This window comes from Bufo gargarizans, chromosome 6 (genome assembly GCF_014858855.1).
Source record: "Bufo gargarizans isolate SCDJY-AF-19 chromosome 6, ASM1485885v1, whole genome shotgun sequence".
Taxonomy (NCBI): Eukaryota; Metazoa; Chordata; class Amphibia; order Anura; family Bufonidae; genus Bufo; species Bufo gargarizans.
This window is the reverse complement of record NC_058085.1, coordinates 110,555,520-110,576,846: the sequence shown is the minus strand read 5'-3', so window position 1 is coordinate 110,576,846 and position 21,327 is coordinate 110,555,520. Positions and strand designations below refer to the sequence as shown.

The 21,327-nt window shown below is 43.4% G+C and overlaps 1 protein-coding gene across 1 annotated transcript; it reads right to left on the bottom strand.

The window, feature by feature from the left end:
• Positions 1-4,455: 4,455 nt before the first annotated feature.
• LOC122941463 (probable ATP-dependent RNA helicase DHX58) lies at positions 4,456-15,292 on the bottom strand. The gene is made up of 8 exons (XM_044298735.1): positions 14,954-15,292; positions 14,067-14,258; positions 11,921-12,177; positions 10,320-10,469; positions 10,068-10,229; positions 9,615-9,802; positions 8,746-8,839; positions 4,456-6,610 (listed from the first exon to the last, which is right to left on the bottom strand). The coding sequence occupies exons 1-8, from the start codon at positions 15,048-15,050 to the stop codon at positions 6,419-6,421; spliced, it is 1,332 nt and encodes a 443-aa protein (XP_044154670.1). The 5' UTR covers positions 15,051-15,292; the 3' UTR covers positions 4,456-6,418.
• Between the last annotated feature and the right edge of the window lie 6,035 nt (positions 15,293-21,327).

Here is a 21,327-nt window from a genome sequence, read left to right as displayed (position 1 = left end):
GGCATAGTTTATGTACAAGAGTGGCACTGTTTCTGGGGAAAAACTCACATAACTGCAGAGATTCCAGCAAACAATATATTCTGCAATCCAACAGGACATTACTACTTTTTGCCAACCGTTTGGGATTCAAGAAAAGTTGGTTATCTATGTAAATATTTAAGTAAGGGCGGGTTCACATTGACGTTACGGAATTCCGTTATAGGTTCTGTTATAACAGAATATAACGGAATTGTAGGATGGAATGCTAGAGTATTCAGATCCAGGTGCTGGTTTGAAAAATGTAGAATATTTTTCTTGGTACAATCCTTTTTAGCCTGACTCAGAAAGACGTTCTGATTTACATATGCAAAAAATGGACATGTTGTATGTGCACCCATACACTGGAATGAATGAGCGTCGAATGGAAAACCGACAAGAATAGCACGTGCTGTAAGTCTCTCAGTACGAACCATTTTAATAGATCTGTGTGCTGTCTAGGGGCATTGCTAGGGTCTGGAGACATCCGGGGCATGAGCCCACGTGAAGCCATGCCCCCAACCCATGAAGCCACACACTCATCACCACCGGGGAGGGGGGGGGGGGAGGGACTTCACAGTAGTTATTAACCCCTTTCAGCAGGGGTTAATATCTACAATGAAGGGCCTAGGCAACCCCACAGATCATCCATAACAGTGCCATCCATAGATTCCCCCCCCCCCCCCCCGCCGCTCACAGTATACATTTATAAACTTTAATCCGCATCCTGCAGTAACTTTAAATCAGCGCTCATCTCTTTACTACCTTACACTCAGCTCCAGACAGCAACAGGCAGGGCGGGCGGCGGCGCTCACTCACTGACGTCACGCGCCTGTGCCGCCTAGTCGGAGGAGCAGGCGCGTGACGTCAGTGAGTGAGCGCCGCCGGCACTGCCTGTTACCGGAACTGAGTGTAAGATAGTAAATAGATGAGCACTGATTTAAAGTTACTGCAGGATACGGATTACAGTTTATAAATGTATACTCCTGTGAGCGGCAGGACCGGTGTAGAGTAGCGCAGGAGAGTCAGAGCGGAGAGCGCTGTGACTTCTATTGCGGCAAGAGCATCGCCCCCGTCGGCCCTGCATTCGGGGCACTGGGCAAAACATCCGGGGCTCCAGCCCCGAATGTTCTGACCTGACGACGCTCCCGGTGCTGTCTGTTGCGTACATGTATAGCACACATATTTAATATACAGCCATTTGAATCAGGCTGTAGGGTCAAGTTGCTGGGTCATATGACTCCATTCAGTACCCCATTCTAAATAGTGGAGGCCAACTTCTGCTCTTACATTAGACTGCGTGGTTGCCACACTTCCCTGGCAGAAATGACAGCCATCACCGCGGGTTCCAGGAGACAGTGAAGTGGAACTAACCTGACTGCTGGGGGACATGTTTGTCTTGATCAGACAACCCCTTAAAATAAGTGTACAGTAGCTATTTGCATCTGATTCTGAGAACGCTTGGTCATACGTGAAATGACTGCTCCAAGAGGGGTTTACAACCAGCCTCCCCTACTGGTTTTGGTCAGTTAGTGAATATATCCCGACTTTTTTCACAATGGAAAATATTTGCCATTCAGGGGTCAGGAGGAAGCTAGGTGATACCCGTAGTGTCAGATTTATATAGTGGATATGGTGGTTGTCGCGACCTAGCTTTCCAAGTAACATGTATGAAACATACATATGGGTGAAGAATTCAGGGGCTTATAATTATAGGTTTTCCATGAGATCATTTTATATTCTCGTGAACAAATGTGTTGCTGTCGCTGGATGGGTCGGTGATATTGGGGGTGTTAGTGACTTTGAGATAGTCCTCTGGAGAATGTGAGATTACACGGCGCACTGATAGGCATATTTAACCTGTTCAATGTCCCACTGGATTAGCATTGCGCTCAGATTGTTGCGTTTCCTCCCCAAACCTCATCTGCTTGCATCGGACTGTAAATCAGGGCACGTTTTTCGAGCGTAAGTCCTGAATCGTAAAGGTGACCCGGGATTAGCCGTCAGCTCAATTTTGCTGTTCTTGGCAGAGGCGCTTTATAAGCATCTGAAAATAGACTGTGGTAATCTGAAATCGAATGGCACAAAAATCAGCAGCAAAGCTGTGAATTTTTGCCTGGGCCGGAGACAGTTTCTTGATTGCCTTCTCAGCTAAGCTGTCAGCAGGGAAGCCTGGGGGGAGCAGGTTTTGTTAGCGGAAAGAAGAGAGAATAACCCTCGCGCTACGAAATGACACTTTTACTGCAAGCTGCATATATTTCCAACACACTCCTGTAATAGGTGATCCAAAAACAGACTGACACGGAGCATATCCCAAAGAGACAGACGGCAGAGGTCAAACCTGCAATGGAGATCACATCGGCAGAAATATACCGGTAAATGCTGTATCTGTAGAATCCAGGTGTAATAATAATAGCACTAAGCGCAGATAATGTAATATGTTCACTGAGACAGATTAAGGCCTCGACCGTAGTTTCGGTGCGGACCCATTCACTTCAATGGGACTGCAAAAGCTGCGGACAGTACACAATATGTTCGCTCTGTGGCCCCGCAAGAAAAATAGACCATGTCCTATTCTTATCTGTTTTGCAGCCAGGGTCTGTGTCTTGTGGATCCGTGATTTGCTCCACCATAGGCTGTGTCTGGTATGGTAATGGATGACGAGCATTATGCGCGTGTACCTGAAATGCTGGAGGTAGTGTTGAGCGAATCAAAGCTAAATGAGTTGACTTTGATCCGAATTTCAGGAAAAATTTGATTTGCCGCGAAACAGAATTTCCTTTTGCTTCGTGGTAACGAATCTATTTTTCCTGAAGCGGCGGTAAAATAAAAAAACATACTTCATCAATTTGCTTGCAGAGAAGCTGTGGCGGCCATGGTACCATAAACGTCACCTCACTCGCACGCTGGCTTGGCGCGGTGATGTAATCAGTGATGATGTCACCGTACTCGTCCATTGTGACGACGTTATGATGTCATCACGTCAACGCGCGAGATTTTGCGCTTTTTTTCTTCAATGAAGATGGCCACGACAGCCTCTCCGCGAGCAAATGGATAAGGTGAGTATTTTTTTAACCCCTTAAGGGCCTCAATTGTACCATCACATGGCATCTGAGGCGTTCATTGATGGGGGCGGGCATGATCGCTGCTCCTCGCTACATACAAAGGAATGCGTTTCATGACAAAGTAATTAATCACATATCGAGTTTCTTTGCAAAATTCAGTGAAGCAGACGAATCTAATTTGTCATAACTTTGCTCATCACTAGCTGGAGGTTATGCCTAAAGTTATCCATTAAACCAGAAAATAATCAGAAAACAAAAAAATTAGAGGAAAAATTTGATTTCACTTCCAGCCTCTGAATTCCAGCTTCCCATCTTGTGTCCGTTGGCATATGATTGCGGCAGACAATCGCAGTGAGGTAAAAAAAAAAAAGGCAAGGTTTTTTTTATTCTTATTTTAATACGTTTCATCATATACACCTATTTAGATATTCCTGAAAAAAAGCTATGTGTTCTTCACAATTTACTTTTTGTACAACCATTTGTAATTATCATTTGCTGCCCCCTACTGACAATCTGTGATATCCCAAATACTTTTTTAATACTGCCCAGATCTATTCTTTACGGATTCCAGAATTTGTATCAATTATGAGCAAAGCATAGAGATCAGTTAATCCGTAGATTAGCCCCTTCATAGGATGAAAGGTACATTCCAGCTTGTATCCCTGTTCTGAAAATACCGATATTCAACCATTTCCTCAACTGTAAATAGGCAACAAAATATAATGTTTTTCATACATTATCATATTAGTGGCAAAAAAGATGTCTGAATTGATTGACATATCCCAGACATTGGAGAACGGGTGGACTACTTGAGTCTCACTTTAGGGTTATAGCTTGCAGACACAAATCCACGATCAATGTGGTTATTAATTATAAGACCTTTATTAAGAATTTTAACATGGACAACACGTTTTAGGGTACTTAGGACCCCTTTATCAAGTCTGATTAGGAGGTAGATGTCTACTGGATTTCATTGCTTGGGGCCGGAGCAGAGCAGGCACTGAACATGTGAATACCCCGAAATGCGTTGTCCATGTGAAATACTAAATAAAGGTCTTACAGTTCGTTACCACTTTGGTTGTGGATTTGCGTCTGCCAGCCATGACCCTATAGTGAGACTCAAGTAGTCTACCAGTTCTCTTCTTGGTTTTCTCCTGCCCCTTTGGTCAATCGGCCTTTGCCTCTGGAGAATTAAGGTAGCGCCAACATCTGCTCCCGTACTTTTGCAAAATGCAAACAGGTGAGCATAAAATATTCCCTTGGGGGATCATGCATTCTTACTTATTTACCCTATGAGCGCCTCTTCTCTTATTCCAGACATTGCCAAGGACCAAAAGGCTGAAAACAGAGCGGCACAAAAAATACAAGACAAAAATTCTGTTAGAAATCTTTAATTAAAGTACAATATATACAACAAGAAATACAAAAGACTGTGACCTGTTCAGGAGCAAGAGAACACCGGGGAGAAAGGTTCTGGCTTGGGAGGTTTGTACAGATTTCGTTGCTGGATGGCGGACACACATGAAAGTCTTTTATACGGTTCTGTTAAAACCCTTTCATATTGGAGCCGGCAGGAGGAAGCTGCAGGCAGCTAGACATAGACCCAGAAATGTAGCCTTACATGGTGGAAATTCAGATGATGTATTTCCTAGTTAAAATGGCTAGTAATGAATATTATTAAGCAGTACCGCCACAGTTCATTATCAAGCAGCTTTCTCTATGTTCTGAACAAGAAGGATACGAAAAAAAAATAACATAGGTACTGCAAAAGGAATAAACTAAATGACATAAAGTGTGTTGAATCTGTAACATTCACAAATAGAAATAAGCTCAAATGATTATTTTAAGTACATTTGCGCCATGCTACTGAAGGCATTACTGCTGATAAGTAATGTAAAAGGAAGACATGTCCAGAAATATAGGGGACCAGTGTTTTAGAGGCCAGTCTTAATAATCCCTATAGCTGGCCGTGGATCGTCAAAGTTATGTAGAGGCGCCGGCCTTTACATAACTTTGGCGTATCCACCACTGCTTCTAAATGTAAGATAGCTTCCTTGCTGGCTTACATTGAGACCATTTTCTATGCCTAAACCAGGCATAGAAAATGATGAATAAGACGGGCCTCCCGTCCCATCCCCGCCACGCCCGCTTTTTTAGACCTGGTGTGAGCGGGGAATACGTTGCAGATTCTGCCGCACCATGGAGTGCGACAGAATCTGCGCCAGATATACGCCACAAAAGTGGCATATACCTGGTCATAAATGACCCCCATAATGACTATTGCTCCACTGAGCACTCTGATCTTCACATTTAGCATGGCATTAATGCCAGCCAGACCAAAAGAGCAATGTCAGCAGTGACATAAAGTGCATTGATAAAAGTAGAAAACACGAAGAAGAGGAGTCTGTTGAATAAATCCCTCCATCTACTACAACACCCGTAACCTACAGTACTGACGGTGGTTTAAATACAATCGGGCATGACCTCTGAGACAAAGCAGGAGCTCTCATGAGCACAGGGGTTTTTCTTTGCCTGCTCACAATACACACCAGGATTAGATAGTTCTGGAGAAAATTCTGGAAAAGTGAAAGCCTGCAATGGTTGTCTATGGTTCTTATCTTTCAATGTTCAGTTATAAATTCAATATTTTTTAGATGCCCAGAGCTAATACATTTTGAGCAAGAGACCTTCTTCAGGCCAAGCATTGTCTGCCATATTTCCTTCCAGATTGGTACATGAATGGAGGTTTCTTTTGGTCCTTGAGGACCTCGTGTTGATTATGATAAACTGATTATGCTGCCTGAAGCGTGACTCAGCATTATTTAATGCCGGAGATTCCTTGTACAAGTCATTCTAATTGAGAAAGCCAGTTGGATAACTAGTGAAATGTCTTCAAGACAAAATACAACCATGCCCTGCATGAATGAGAATCTTCACAGACATGTTTCTTTGGTCCCTTGCCTGCGGAAGAAAATCCATTCAGTTCTTTTTGGTTATCAATTACAAGAATCTTCAAGTAGATGTTCCTAAGATTTGATGATAACCCATGAATATTACGATAAGACATTGCGATGTTAAGACAATTCAGTGGTACCCAACATACTGTACATGGTTTTTCAGCCATTATTTTTCAAGTAAAGCATTTCAGCCAAGAAGTATTTTAGGAGGGAAAAATTGAAGGACTACAATTGCCAAATTCATGCCTTCAAAGCTTTAGGATCATAGAAAGAGCACTGTAATCTAAAGTTATGGAATGATGGAAAACTTATTTTAGTGTCATCATCTCCAGTGTCGGGGTGTTCTGAGCAGCAAATTGTCCATTTCAGAAATAAAATTGATTAGTCATCCTCTGTATCTGATTGGTGTTCTTCAAAGTACTCATTGTACTTAAATCTCTCCAAAGGGAATGGCACATCTTTCCATTTTTTGCATGTTTTGTAGCTTTCAGGAGTTTTTATCACAAAGTTCTTGATGCTTATAATGGGAAGAGTTGTCAATCCTCTATAGATCATTATCAATCCCCAATGTGCCTGCAGAAGTTAATAAAATTATTAGACAATGACAAGTAATATTCTTCTGACATTTAATCGGTAAAAGCAGCTTTATTAACACCACAACATTGGAGTCAGCTCCAAGCATGCCAATGTCCACTGTTCTCTGACGGAGAGAGTGTGGGTCAATATGGCATGTGAATAGACAGAGCAGATTTTCCAGTTTTAATTTAAAAACATTAAGCTGAGTTCAGACAGACCCACAAGAGTACCAGAGAATCCTCCGATGGGCCCAGGTTCTAACTAAGTAATGGGCCCAAAGATGCAGCAGAACACAACCCCAATTTGGAGTTAAAGGGGGGCTGTTCATTTCAGGGGGGCTGCAGGGAGTATGGAGTCTCCATTTTTGTGATCAGTGGGGGTCCCAGTGGTAGGACCACACTGATCTAATAGTTATCCCCTATCCTGTGGATAGCTGATAACTTGAAACAACTGGAATACCCCTTTAATGGAAGAAGTCTCATTTGCACAAAAATTTTGACTTTTGCCCATAAAGTAGGTTTGGCTTAGTGTGAGGGGCGAGGCCTCTCACGGCTTTACAGATTTAGGTTGGTTTCAGATGGCCATATGTGATTTGGGAAAAACAGTCCGTTGATGGCTGCATTTCCCAGACCGACTACGGCTTGTCTGACCCAAACTGGCACATAGTGATTTATGATGTTGTAAGTTCCTGCCTGCAGCGGATCTACTGTAGAGTACTCACGTACACCCTTTTCCCCAAGCACACACAGCCAGTTGAAACCATCCTTACTATAATTTATGCCAGAAACTATTGTTAAAGGGAATCTACCACCACCATTCTGGACAATTATCTGCAGTAATACATGAGTAGTACTACAGATAAGGAGTCTACATCACAATTTTTTATTTCTCTACAGCCCTCGGTTCCCTGCTGTCAGGGTTTAAAGCTGTGTGAAGTACACAGTCAGGACTGCTGTGCGGTGCTAACATAATGCAGGGGACTCTTGTGTGCATGCAGAGCAGTCCTGACAATGTATTTCAATGCAGCTCTGAGTGCTGACAGCGGAGAAACGAGGGGCAGTAGGTGAATAAAAAATAATGATCTTGACTCCTTATCTGTACTACTACTTATGTATTACTGTAAAAAATGGTCCAAAAATCAGGGTGACAGATTTATAGTGAAAATCTTCCCCAATTCATAGACGGTGTAGATTTAATTTTCTTGTGCAAGAACAAGTAAAGGTGTGGCAAATATTATTAATAAGTCTGTGTCTCTTAATAGATTTGTCAAATCTTACTCCAGAACATTTTGGACTGAAACTGGCATGTCTTGCTGCTAGGGAAAATTCTATCATGTAACACAAATAAATGTATTAATTGTGTGACCTGTGTGCTCAATGCTAACAGCAGTGTTGTAGGATGCAGTTAGGGGGCATTTTCTGTATAAACACATTATAAATAAATGTGAGCACTCAGAATCCTTTCTTCTGGTGGGGCCAAGGTACTCCAATGCCTACAGTGCAAAGGCTGTTTATCTACAAGCTCAACGCTCATGAATCTGCCCCTTCTGTTGTAGACCTTGTTATCTGCCTACTGTGACACATGAGAGGTTGCTTGCTAGATGGGAGATATTTTCCTCCCAGCATGTGCTGCTGAGACTGATTGACAGGCAGATGAGGTCAAGCAGCGGACCGGATCTCGCGTGCCGGTCTGGTCTTTACGGACACCTAACTGCCTTAAATACCAGCTGAAGTGCAGAAGGCCAGTCTGTGTTAAGGTGTTTGTGCCTGGTTGCATGTTTGCGACCTGTCTGGGAGGACACGTTGACTATGTTCAGCAGATCTGTGGCACGGTGTGAACACACAGCAGGACTTGATCACTATACGTGGTACCTGCAGCACGGTGTTGACTGAACACCAGGACTTGATCTTGGTATGCGGTACCCACAGCACGGTGTGAACTGACCACGGCCAAGGTGAAGTTGTTTTCTGTTCTGTGAAACCTGGCTAGTGTGAATAAACACTGAATTCTGGTAAAGAACGGTTGTGGTGCCTCTGTACTGCGTCTGCTCACCCTGCCTACTAGAGCGAATCCCCATACCACATACATGAACATTTTTAAATAACAAATTGCATGTGCTATTGATTTCTCACCTTACAAAAGCGGCATCTGATTGCACTTCCAGGAACCCAATCCATCATCTTTTTTCCAAGGACAACAGGTCCTGTATATTCTTCATAGTACACCCTATTGTGTTATAGTAAAATGAACATCGGGTCAAAGAACTAGAGGAACCATCTAAAGTCATAGGATAATAAACTATATGGTAATGTGTAACTGGTAAGCAGAGCTATACAAAGCTCATTAGTTATCAGAAACTATAATAACTGGAAAATGAAGTTAGACCAGCACCTCCAAACTGTGTATAAAAGGAGGGTTCAGGTGCAAGCTACCATGGCTGCAATGTAAAAGAAAACAAGAACTACAAGTAGCAGCACACTGCTTTATGCAGAAAGACACAAGCAACGTAGATTACATTACGCTATACTTACTATATGAAAATTAGAAGCTTTTTATGCCCATGTAACAACAAGAAGGTGGTTTCCAACAGATGGGACCTACACTAACAGACTTGCCTTGGGAAGTGATACGGATAGCTGTGTCTGCCAACAAATTTGTACAATTCTCATGATATATGGTCACACCTCTGCACTGCCCATTTATAATACCGGTGTTTTTGTTTATATGTGTTGGAGAGGTCTTCAGGCCCCCTAAGCCACCATGGCCCTGGTGTAATTGCTATTCCTATAGCTAGGACATATCATTGCTATGAGCTCATGAGTTGGTTTGCAGATAAAAAAAATATGACACTATGGAGTGGAAATTAAAAGATTGGGCAAACAATTAAATACATTGTGGTATATGTTGGGTTTATGTTGGGCACAAGAGGTGAATGTATAGGCGCCACATACACTTCAGGTTTATAAGATGCCAGTTGTACAGTTTCATAATATAAACTTACTTAAAGGTTGGGTTAATATTTACATGGTGAGACTCTTCTACCACACGCAAATCATTCCCATAGGCAACAGCAGCAGAGCAGTTCCGACAATCCAAACGGACCTCCGAGGGCAAGAACTTCTTTTTGCTCTCTTCTTTGTTTTTTTTCACCAAACGCTCAGTGAGCGAGTCCCTCTGCAGATCTTTAATCTGTATCAGAAATCCAGAACATTAATAATAGGACAGAGTAATATGTAAAATAGCAGAGTGTAAGCAGGGGTGCACCACCAAGGAGGCCAGGTGAGGCAGCACCAGGTAGGGGCAAGAGGGAGGCAGCGGAAAGGCTATGGCCAATAAGCGCTTTCATTGTGGCAAAGGGGTTATGTTAAGAAATTGGCATTGGGGGGTGCGGTTTCAGTTTTCGCCTCAGGCAGTAGAAAGGCTAGATGAACCCCTGTGTTTAAGTGTTACCCACCTTATCCTCATATTCTCTTTCAGGCATATCTTGCACATATTTTATGGCTCGTTTCATCAGGTCCTCCAAACACTCATTGGTCATTTCTCTTCGACTCTCTCTACCTCCAGATTTAGCCAAAAAAGAGTAACAGCTGTCATCAGCCCTGGCTCTGCCTCTGGCCTAAGAACAGCATGAGAGATGTTAGTGCAAATATGACAAGGTTGTGCATCAAAACACACAGGCACAGACCTGTAAAATAAAAAAATTTACCTGCATCATGGATATCTCATTGGTCATCAGACCATACCGAACAACGATGTTGCATTGTGGGATGTCTAATCCCTCCTCAGCAACACTGGTTGAGATAAGCAGATTCAGGAGGCCTCGACGAAACTTTTCAATTACTTCCTTCTGCTCATTCTGAGGATATAAACAGGGAACTAATATGAAGGACAAAATGTACAGCACAATTTAGGTTTAGAGACAGCAGATATGCTGAGGTTGCAAAAAGCTATAAAAATTAAAGTAATAAAATCGGTTATTTAGCAAGGTGGTTGGTAATAGAGTGCAATACAGCTGTGAAACCAAAGCACTGAAAAAATTTCCCCTTTTATCACCTAACAGTTACCAGCATCAAAATTAGTCACCTGTGTACTTTTATTTCGGTTGCTATTTGTATGGGGGTGACGTTTCCTGACTTTCTGGACTGATAAAAAATGATTATTATAAATTAATAAATGACTAATGAATATTACTAGTAGAGGGTTTTGTGGCATGTTGGCAGGATTTTTAGCTGCATTGCGGCCCCCTCTTGGATGCCCTTCAGAATCCAGTTGTCACGGCTGAGGATGGGGGAAACCCTTAGCCGTGCGATGACAGAAGATATTGGTCACTGTTAGGCCAGGACAGAAATCAGGGAGCAGGTCACCTCCTAATATGTCCCTAATTCTGACCCTGACTCCTAGCTGTATGAGCCAACCCTGATGGTAGGAGGGCTCATACTCCGGAAACCTAGGGTCACTACTAGCCCTCAGAGTAGCCCTGGACTAGGAGCAGGGTAAGACGACCTGTTCCTCCTGGAGACGGACGAACAGGAGTCTCACTGGCCAAGCTGCAAGGAAAGGGGAACATATACAGCATATGGCAATGGCAGGTAAGTAAAACAAGAACCACACCTACCTGCCACAGACACACAGCCTGGAACCCATGTACAAGTGCAGCTGTTCACAACAACACAAACGGACACAGCACACACCATACATCACACAGGAACCCAGGAAACCATAGCTGCAATAAACACAAAGAGACCATAGAAACATCTTTATAGCATCATACATAAACTTATGACCACAAGGGTGGCCCTCACTGGATAGATGGTATATGACCAGGAGGATGACTCCAGCATAACACATGGCTGGAGTACCCCTCAGATACAGGCATCAGGCGGAAGCTAAATAGCCCAAGTAGCCACACCTACACACAGACACACCCAGTGTTCACACTCTAGGAAGGAAGTTAACCCTTCCAACACCAGGCAAGGGAAGAAAGCCACTTAAAGGGGAAGTGAACAAACAACATCACACTGCACCTGTTACCGCCGGCAACGACATGCGTGGCAACCATGTCCTGGGAGCCAGCCAGAAGGCCGAGACTCTGCCACCACATGTACACAACACCACACGTTGCCACGGGCAAGCGCCAGTGAAGAAAAGTGTCACAATGCACACCTCAGGCCGTGACACCAGTTTTCGCTCAGTATGACCATACCCGGAGATGGATGGGCCAAAAAATACTGAATATCAGCTGGAAAATTCTTGCTGGAAAAAGTTTGCCTTCAAGACAGTTTCTCATCATGCAGGTATATTTCTCACCTGTGTCATGTGTTTGCTTTGATTGCTGAAACCTGCTCCTGTCAAGACTTCAGCCTTGATGTTGAAACTCTTAAGAGAATCATTGCTGTTGATCCATCCAAGCAGAGAGTGGGTATTTTGTCGTGTGCGGGTGAAAATAATCCCTTGGGAATTGGAGGAGTCCTGGAAATGTTCCTTCAGAATCTCTTCCAGCCTCGTCAACTTAGGGTTTTCATATTTCATGTTTCTACTCAATTCTAAAAGTTCATTAGTGTTGTCTGTAAAAACAGATGGAAGTATGAATGAGGAACAATGATTACATTGAGGAAAATGCTAAAAGTACTATAGACTTAAAAATAAAAAAGATGATAACAGATAGCATTGCTGGACGGTTGGGACCATGTAATAATCTTCATGGCTTTCAGATAGTATTTCTCTTTTAAGAAAAAATAGTCTTTCCAATATCTACTGATACTGGCAATTATGCTGCCTGATCTAAGAAACAGGGAGAAACAAGAATGTCCTCTGGTAAAGTCTCTTCATAGTTGACTAGAATTGGACTTCACTTACTGTACAATGGTTTCTTTCTCCTGAGTTTTAAAAGGATTCTTTCATCAGATTTAACCCCTCTAATCTAAACATATGCTCATGTCTAGACTAATACGATGAATCCTAAACTGGCCTTATTAAACCTCACTGTGGCTCTATTTGCCCAAAAAACAGGTTTTTATAACCTGTCAATCACTTACTTAAGGTGCCCAAGGGGAGGTCCGTTAATACAGGGTGCTTGGCCGCACCCCTCGCCGTCCAGTGCCCAGCGCCGCCTTCCCTGTCTTCAGTGCCGCCTTCTACAGCTCAGCACCGCCTCAGCAATCCTCCCCGTTCCTCTGCCAGATCCTGCGCCTGCGCACTAGGCTCAGCCAATCTGCAGGTCATATCAGGGTTGATCGAAGTGCGCATCAGGCCGGCGCATTCGCACTTCGCTCAACGAAGCCGCTGCCAGGAGTCAGAGGCCAAAAAATAGTCTTTCCAATATCTACTGATACTGGCAATTATGCTGCCTGATCTAAGAAACAGGGAGAAACAAGAATGTCCTCTGGTAAAGTCTCTTCATAGTTGACTAGAATTGGACTTCACTTACTGTACAATGGTTTCTTTCTCCTGAGTTTTAAAAGGTTTCTTTCATCAGATTTAACCCCTCTAATCTAAACATATGCTCATGTCTAGACTAATACGATGAATCCTAAGTTGGCCTTATTAAACCTCACTGTGGCTCTATTTGCCCAAAAAACAGGTTTTTAATACCTGTCAATCACTTACTTAAGGTGCCCAAGGGGAGGTCCGTTAATACAGGGTGCTTGGCCGCACCCCTCGCCGCCCGGTGCCCAACGCCGCCTTCCCTGTCTTCAGTGCCGCCTTCTACAGCTCAGCACCGCCTCCGCAATCCTCCCCGTTCCTCTGCCAGATCCTGCGCCTGCGCACTAGGCTCAGCCAATCTGCAGGTCATATCAGGGTTGATCGAAGTGCGCATCAGGCCGGCGCATTCGCACTTCGCTCAACGAAGCCGCTGCCAGGAGTCCGCACGGGCGCATCAGGCTGAGCCTAGTGCGCAGGCGTGGGATCTGGCAGAGGGACGGGAAGGATTGTGAAGGCGGCGCTGAAGACAGGGAAGGTGGCGCTGGGCACCGGATGGCGAGGGGTGTGGCCGGGCACCCTGTATTAATGGACCTCCCCTTGGGCACCTTAAGTAAGTGATTGACAGGTTATAAAAACCTGTTTTTTGGGCAAATAGAGCCACAGTGAGGTTTAGTAAGGCCAACTTAGGATTCTTCTTATTAGTCTGGACATGAGCATATGTTTAAGTTAGAGGGGTTAAATCTGATGACAGAATCCCTTTAACACTTAGGAGTCCACATAAATATATCTTGCTTCTGGAAAGCAAAAAGTACCCCTTCTATCTTACTTTCTACTTTGAAATCAGAATAAACCCTGCTTTTTCACCTTAGTTTTTTTTTTCTCTTATGATCTTCTACAACCTGGTTCAGGTCTGTATTTTTGCAGATGTAGTGGATAGTGTACACCTTCAATTAACTTTGGGTCACATAATGCATTTTAAATATCTAAAGTCTCAAAATTGAGAGGGTGTTATTCATATTGTAGTCCATACCATTGAATAAACTGTAGAGGAAGACGTCTGTTTCATCTCTGGAATCTTTTACAAATTTCTCAAATATGTAGAATTCCTCCAGGAAGTCATAAGCATCCTTCATCCTTACTGTATCATGGAGTAAGAGGGCATCATTGTATTTGCGGAGGTGAATTGCACAAGTTCTTCTTATCCTGTCGGCAGACTCTGCCCCTGAAAATAGACCAACATAACATAGGGAACATGACCAATAAAAGTCATATGAATTCTTATAAGCCGCACCACCAATGCCAGTGTACGACTTCCAAATGAAATTCGCTTTGCATACATTTATACTAGACCTAGATTAGTAGTAGTAGTTTTTTGGAGAAACCAGTTGCGGACAGCTTCTTACGAGAGTGAATAAACTTTTAGTCATTTTTGAATCTACAAGAAGCTGGCATGTGAGACCTCTTGGTTGCACCTACTATTCATTAGGACATCGTAAAAATGTGAGGTCTGTCTGGTGACATATACCCTTTAATACTTTGCCTTGTAGATGTGGGGCCATCTATAGACTGGTTTATTATTACATACAAGGTTCTTTATATGAAATTATACTGTATATTTCTGTAAAAATAATCATGAATGAGAACATTGAAATAACCTACATATTACATTTTCTGTATTCAGATCTGCTCACACAAGCTTTCTCTCTGCAAACTGCATTGTTACAAAACAGTCCAGTAGATTCTTTCTGACGGCAAATGCATCAGATTTGCATAGTCTGGTATACTATGAAGGGAAATAAATTGAAACCTGACCTGACCTGCTTTTCTCTTAATTAGACTTATTTTTATACTAATCCAAAGTATGTACAATATACACCATATATGTTATAGTAATGGGCTCAATAAAATAAAACTCACCATTTTTCTCCATCTCAACTATTCTCTGTTCATACATTTGGGTGCCAAAATCTCTGGTGAATTCAAATTCACCAAGATACTCATGTATGGTGGCCATGAGCTCCTTCAGCTTATCTCCAAAAGGATCCTAGGCCATTGGAAAACATTGATCAATAGTTGGCATTTGTAAAGCACATGCATAGCTCAGAGCACTGAGGAGGTTTGCATTCAGATGCTAGTAGACGGTAAGGTTATGAAGCTGTATCAGTATTAAATAAAACATGGAGGAACTATAAGTAAGGAATTGGGCCAGCTGGCTTCCTAAATTCATGTGCCCTCTTAAAAGCTTATGTTGACCTTTACAACCGTCCGTCCGTCCCCCCCCCCCCCCCTTATTCTGTGACATCTAAAAAAAAAAATTTAAATAAAGGAATGGCACAAACAGTCTTAAATAAAAATGTCCTTCTAGTTGATGTCTACAGCTGAGTACACACCTATGTGTCTCCATAGCAACAGACTACAAATAATCCTGTGCAGTCTGATCCTGCCATCATACTCTCTCCTATTTGACTTCTACTTCTTGTAGCCTACTAAATGTATATTAGGAGGAAGTTAAAAGCTAGATGGACATGGATGTCTTTTAAATGCTCCTGCAGAAAAATGTAACATGCTTAGAAATGTTGCTGTAGTGATAAGAACATGGTCAACTGTTTCCCCAAATGAAATAACAGAAGTCATATTGCAACACCAACTTTCATGTGACTTGCAAACTTAAAATTATCATACTGTACTGCCCAAGCCTAGAAGAAACAGTCTACCTAAATTGGTTCTAATCATGCAGTATGGGTAGAACAATAGCTACAACTTCTCATATGTTGGCTAGATCCCTTTAAAGAGGACCTGTCACCGAAAAATGCAGTGCAATCTGACAGCACTGTGTTATAGAGCAGGAGGAGGATTCAGTAAAACTTTATTTACATTTATATCTGCAGCCCTGTGAAGCGCTATCGGTACAGGAAGGAGGGGTTATCAGTGATTGACAGCTATCTCTGTATGGACACACACCCACAATGCTATCAATCACTCTTGTACCGATAGCTCTTCACAGGGCTGCAGATATAAACGTAAAATTTACAAGTTTTACTGAATCTTTTCCCACAAAAATACAGGGAGTGCAGAATTATTAGGCAAATGAGTATTTTGACCACATCATCCTCTTTATGCATGTTGTCTTACTCCAAGCTGTATAGGCTCGAAAGCCTACTACCAATTAAGCATATTAGGTGATGTGCATCTCTGTAATGAGAAGGGGTGTGGTCTAATGACATCAACACCCTATATCAGGTGTGCATAATTATTAGGCAACTTCCTTTCCTTTGGCAAAATGGGTCAAAAGAAGGACTTGACAGGCTCAGAAAAGTCAAAAATAGTGAGATATCTTGCAGAGGGATGCAGCACTCTTAAAATTGCAAAGCTTCTGAAGCGTGATCATCGAACAATCAAGCGTTTCATTCAAAATAGTCAACAGGGTCGCAAGAAGCGTGTGGAAAACCCAAGGCGCAAAATAACTGCCCATGAACTGAGAAAAGTCAAGCGTGCAGCTGCCAAGATGCCACTTGCCACCAGTTTGGCCATATTTCAGAGCTGCAACATCACTGGAGTGCCCAAAAGCACAAGGTGTGCAATACTCAGAGACATGGCCAAGGTAAGAAAGGCTGAAAGACGACCACCACTGAACAAGACACACAAGCTGAAACGTCAAGACTGGGCCAAGAAATATCTCAAGACTGATTTTTCTAAGGTTTTATGGACTGATGAAATGAGAGTGAGTCTTGATGGGCCAGATGGATGGGCCCGTGGCTGGATTGGTAAAGGGCAGAGAGCTCCAGTCCGACTCAGACGCCAGCAAGGTGGAGGTGGAGTACTGGTTTGGGCTGGTATCATCAAAGATGAGCTTGTGGGGCCTTTTCGGGTTGAGGATGGAGTCAAGCTCAACTCCCAGTCCTACTGCCAGTTTCTGGAAGACACCTTCTTCAAGCAGTGGTACAGGAAGAAGTCTGCATCCTTCAAGAAAAACATGATTTTCATGCAGGACAATGCTCCATCACACGCGTCCAAGTACTCCACCGCGTGGCTGGCAAGAAAGGGTATAAAAGAAGAAAATGTAATGACATGGCCTCCTTGTTCACCTGATCTGAACCCCATTGAGAACCTGTGGTCCATCATCAAATGTGAGATTTACAAGGAGGGAAAACAGTACACCTCTCTGAACAGTGTCTGGGAGGCTGTGGTTGCTGCTGCACGCAATGTTGATGGTGAGCAGATCAAAACACTGACAGAATCCATGGATGGCAGGCTTTTGAGTGTCCTTGCAAAGAAAGGTGGCTATATTGGTCACTGATTTGCTTTTGTTTTGTTTTTAAATGTCAGAAATGTATATTTGTGAATGTTGAGATGTTATATTGGTTTCACTGGTAAAAATAAATAATTGAAATGGGTATATATTTGTTTTTTGTTAAGTTGCCTAATAATTATGCACAGTAATAGTCACCTGCACACACAGATATCCCCCTAAAATAGCTAAAACTAAAAACAAACTAAAAACTACTTCCAAAAATATTCAGCTTTGATATTAATGAGTTTTTTGGGTTCATTGAGAACATGGTTGTTGTTCAATAATAAAATTAATCCTCAAAAATACAACTTGCCTAATAATTCTGCACTCCCTGTATATATCCGTCTGACCAGCTTCTCCTGCTCTATAACATGGTGCTTTCAAATTGCCTTGCATTTTTTGGTGACAGGCAGGAGCGTAACGATGGGGGGGGGGGGGGCTACAGCCAGTCGGTGCCTCTCTGTGTCTGGCCCACGGTGCTACCTGCGCAGTGCTGCGTACTATAGTAGTAACCAAAGTCAGTTACCTAACACACCCCCACCCATACCCTCTCCGATGCTGCGCCATCAGACACTTCGTGCTGTGATGATCCCGCGAGACCCGTGACCTCAGCACCGGGTCTCACGGGATGACGCGGGTTAATGGGATAACCGCATCATCATCACCTCACCGAACTGAAGTAGGTAACTATTTTTTTTGTATGTGCAATGTGTGCACACCGGATTTATACTCACCTGGCAGTGGCGGCAGTGCTTCACAGTGGCATAACACAATTGACTAAACTTAATGGTCGACTACTCACCGCCTGAATCCAGAAAGGGGGGGCCGGGGCCAGCCATATGAGGGCGGGGCACTGGCAGCAAATCCTTAATACTGAGGGGCCCGGGGGCAAAATCATGAAATATATACAGAGGGTACAAAATGGAATATATAGGGGGCAAAATGGATATAGAAGGTGTGTTCAAAATAATAGCAGTCAGACATCACTGACCTGATAAATCACTGTTTTTGGTAGAAATAATATTTCTACATGGCAAATAATTTACTAGCTGGTGTAGTAGAGTAATAGAAATCGAACAGTCATGCCATGCATGCTGCTGATTCTGTGTAATTGAATCATAATTGAAAGGGGCATGTTCAAAATAATAGCAGTGTGGAGTTCAATGAGTGAGGGCATTCATTCTTTGAAAAACAGGTGGCAATTATTGCCCTTATTTAAGGAAGGAAGGCAGCAAATGTTGTGCATGCTGGTTACAGTGCATTTCTCTGTGAAATTCTGAGTAAAATGGGTTGTTCCAGACATTGTTCAGAAGAACAGTGTACTGTGATTAAAAAGTTGATTGGAGAGGGGAAAACAGATAAAGAAGTGCAGAAACTGATAGGCTGCTCAGCTATAATGATTGCAAATGCTTTAAAATGGCAACCAAAACCTGAAAGATGTGGAAGAAAGCAAAAATCTACCAAAATGGCCAAAATGGCAAGGACTCAGCAAACCATCAGCTCCAAGAAGATCAAAGAAGGTCTAAAGTTACCTGTGAGTATTGTTACAATTAGAAGACGTCTATGTGAAGCCAAGCTATCTGAAAGAAGCCCCCGCAAAGTCCCTGTCACGGCCACGGTTATGGTCGTGACTCCTCAACTCGCAGTGCACCTAACAATCTTCATGTTGGGTGTTGTGTTTGTTTGTCTGGTGTGCACTGCGTTTTGTGTTGTGTGTGCACTAGGACTCTTCCCTTCACTGTGGCTGCCCGTGGCAACGTTTGGTTGGATGTGTACATGTGGTGGCAGTGTCCCGGCCTTCAGGCTGACTCCCAGGACATGGTTGCCACCCATGTCGTTGCCTGCGGCAACAGCCACAGTGTGATCTTGGTTTGGACACTTCCCCTTTAAGTGGTGTTTTCCCTTCCCTGGTGTTGGAAGGGTTAACTCCCTTTCTGTGTGTGTGAGACACTGGGTGTGTCTGTGTGGGTGTGGCCTCTTAGGTCTATATAGCCTCAGTGTTTGGCATGTGTCAGTGGGTTGCTTCAGCCATGCTTAGCTGGAGCAGCCTCCTGTGTATATCATCTGCCAGTGGGGGCCACCCTTGTGGTCATAGGTTTATCTGTGAAGCTTATGTCTTGATGTTCAGTTGATGTCTTCCTTTGTCTCTGTTTATTTGCAACTACGGATGTCCTGGTTACCTGTGTGTTATGTGTGCTGTGTCCTCTAGTTGTTCTGTGGACATTAGTAGTGCATGCATGGATTCCAGTCAGCGTGGCTGTGACAGGTACGTGTGGAACTAGTTGTTCCCCTGTCATATCTGTATGTTGTATGTGTTTCCCCATTCCTTGTAGCTTGGCCAGTGAGACCCCTGTTCCTCCTTGTCCAGAAGGAACAGGCCGTCTTACCTTGACTCCTAGTTCAGGGACCGGTCGGAGGGCGAGTTAGGGATCCGAGGTTCCTGAGCATGGGCCCTCCTACCTTTAAGGTCGGCCCATGCAGCTAGGAGTTAGGGTCAGGTTAGGGACGCTTTAGGAGGTCACCTGCTCCCTAATCCTGTCGTCCTGGCCGAGCAGCCTAACAGCTTCTGGCATCGCACGGCTGAGGGTTTTCCCCATCCTCAGCCGTGAAAGTATGACCACAAGGGTGGCCCCCACTGGCAGATGATATACACAGGAGGCTGCTCCAGCTAAGCATGGCTGAAGCAACCCACTGACACATGCCAAACACTGAGGCTATATAGGCCTAAGAGGCCACACCCACACAGACACATCCAGTGTCTCACACACACAGAAAGGGAGTTAACCCTTCCAACACCAGGGAAGGGAAAACACCACTTAAAGGGGAAGTGTCCAAACCAAGATCACACTGTGGCTGTTGCCGCAGGCAACGACATGGGTGGCAACCATGTCCTGGGAGTCAGCCCGAAGGCCGGGACACTGCCACCACATGTACACATCCAACCAAACGTTGCCACGGGCAGCCACAGTGAAGGGAAGAGTCCTAGTGCACACACACACATGCATAACCGTGGCCGTGACGGGCCCACTGTTAAAAAAAAGACGCGCTGAAGAGGTTACAATTTGCCAAAGAGCACATTGACTGGCCTAAAGAGACATTTTGTGGACTGATGAATGTAAGATTGTTCTTTTTGGGTCTAGTGGCCGGAGACAGTTTGTCAGATGACCCCCAAACACTGAATTCCAGCCACAGTACACTGTGAGGACAGTGAAGCATGGTGGTGCAAAAGCATCATGATATGTGGATGTTCTCATACTACGGTGTTGGGCCTATTTACGGTATCACATACCAGGGATCATGGATCAGTTTGAATACATCAGAATACTTGAAGAGGTCATGCTGCCTTATGCTGAAGAGGAAATGCCCTTGAAATGGGTGTTCCAACAAGACAACGACCCCAAACACACCAGTAAACGTGCAACATCTTGGTTCCAGCCCAACAAGATTGACGTTATGGAGTGGTCAGCCCAATCCCCGAATCTTAATCCAATAGAAAACTTGTGGGGTGACATCAAAAATAGAGAAGAACAGTGCAATGTTGTCCAATCATCCTGGGCTTTAATACCTGATCACAGGGGCCAGAAGTTGGTTGACTCCATGCAACACAGATGTACAGCAGTTCTCAGAAACAGTGGTTATACAACTAAATATTAGTGAAGTGATTCAAAGGAAAGCAAAATCTTCAAACATTTTTCTGTTTATATAGTTAATGCTTGAGTTTGTAAAGAAGAATAAAAACACTGCAATTTTTTTAAACAGTCTAATATTCACTTTTCTTCCCAATTTTTTTTTAGAGGAACAAACATTTGATATATTTTTCTTCATGTTTTGATTTGGAATAGAATGTGTAGTGTTCCCAATGCATTTGTGTGTATAGAAATAGAAGCTATTAGAAGGATTTTGAGCTTTATTCACTTTTTTAAACACACTGCTATTATTTTGAACACAACTGTATATTCTGTGGGGGCAAAAAATGAAATATATACAGAGGGAGCAAAAT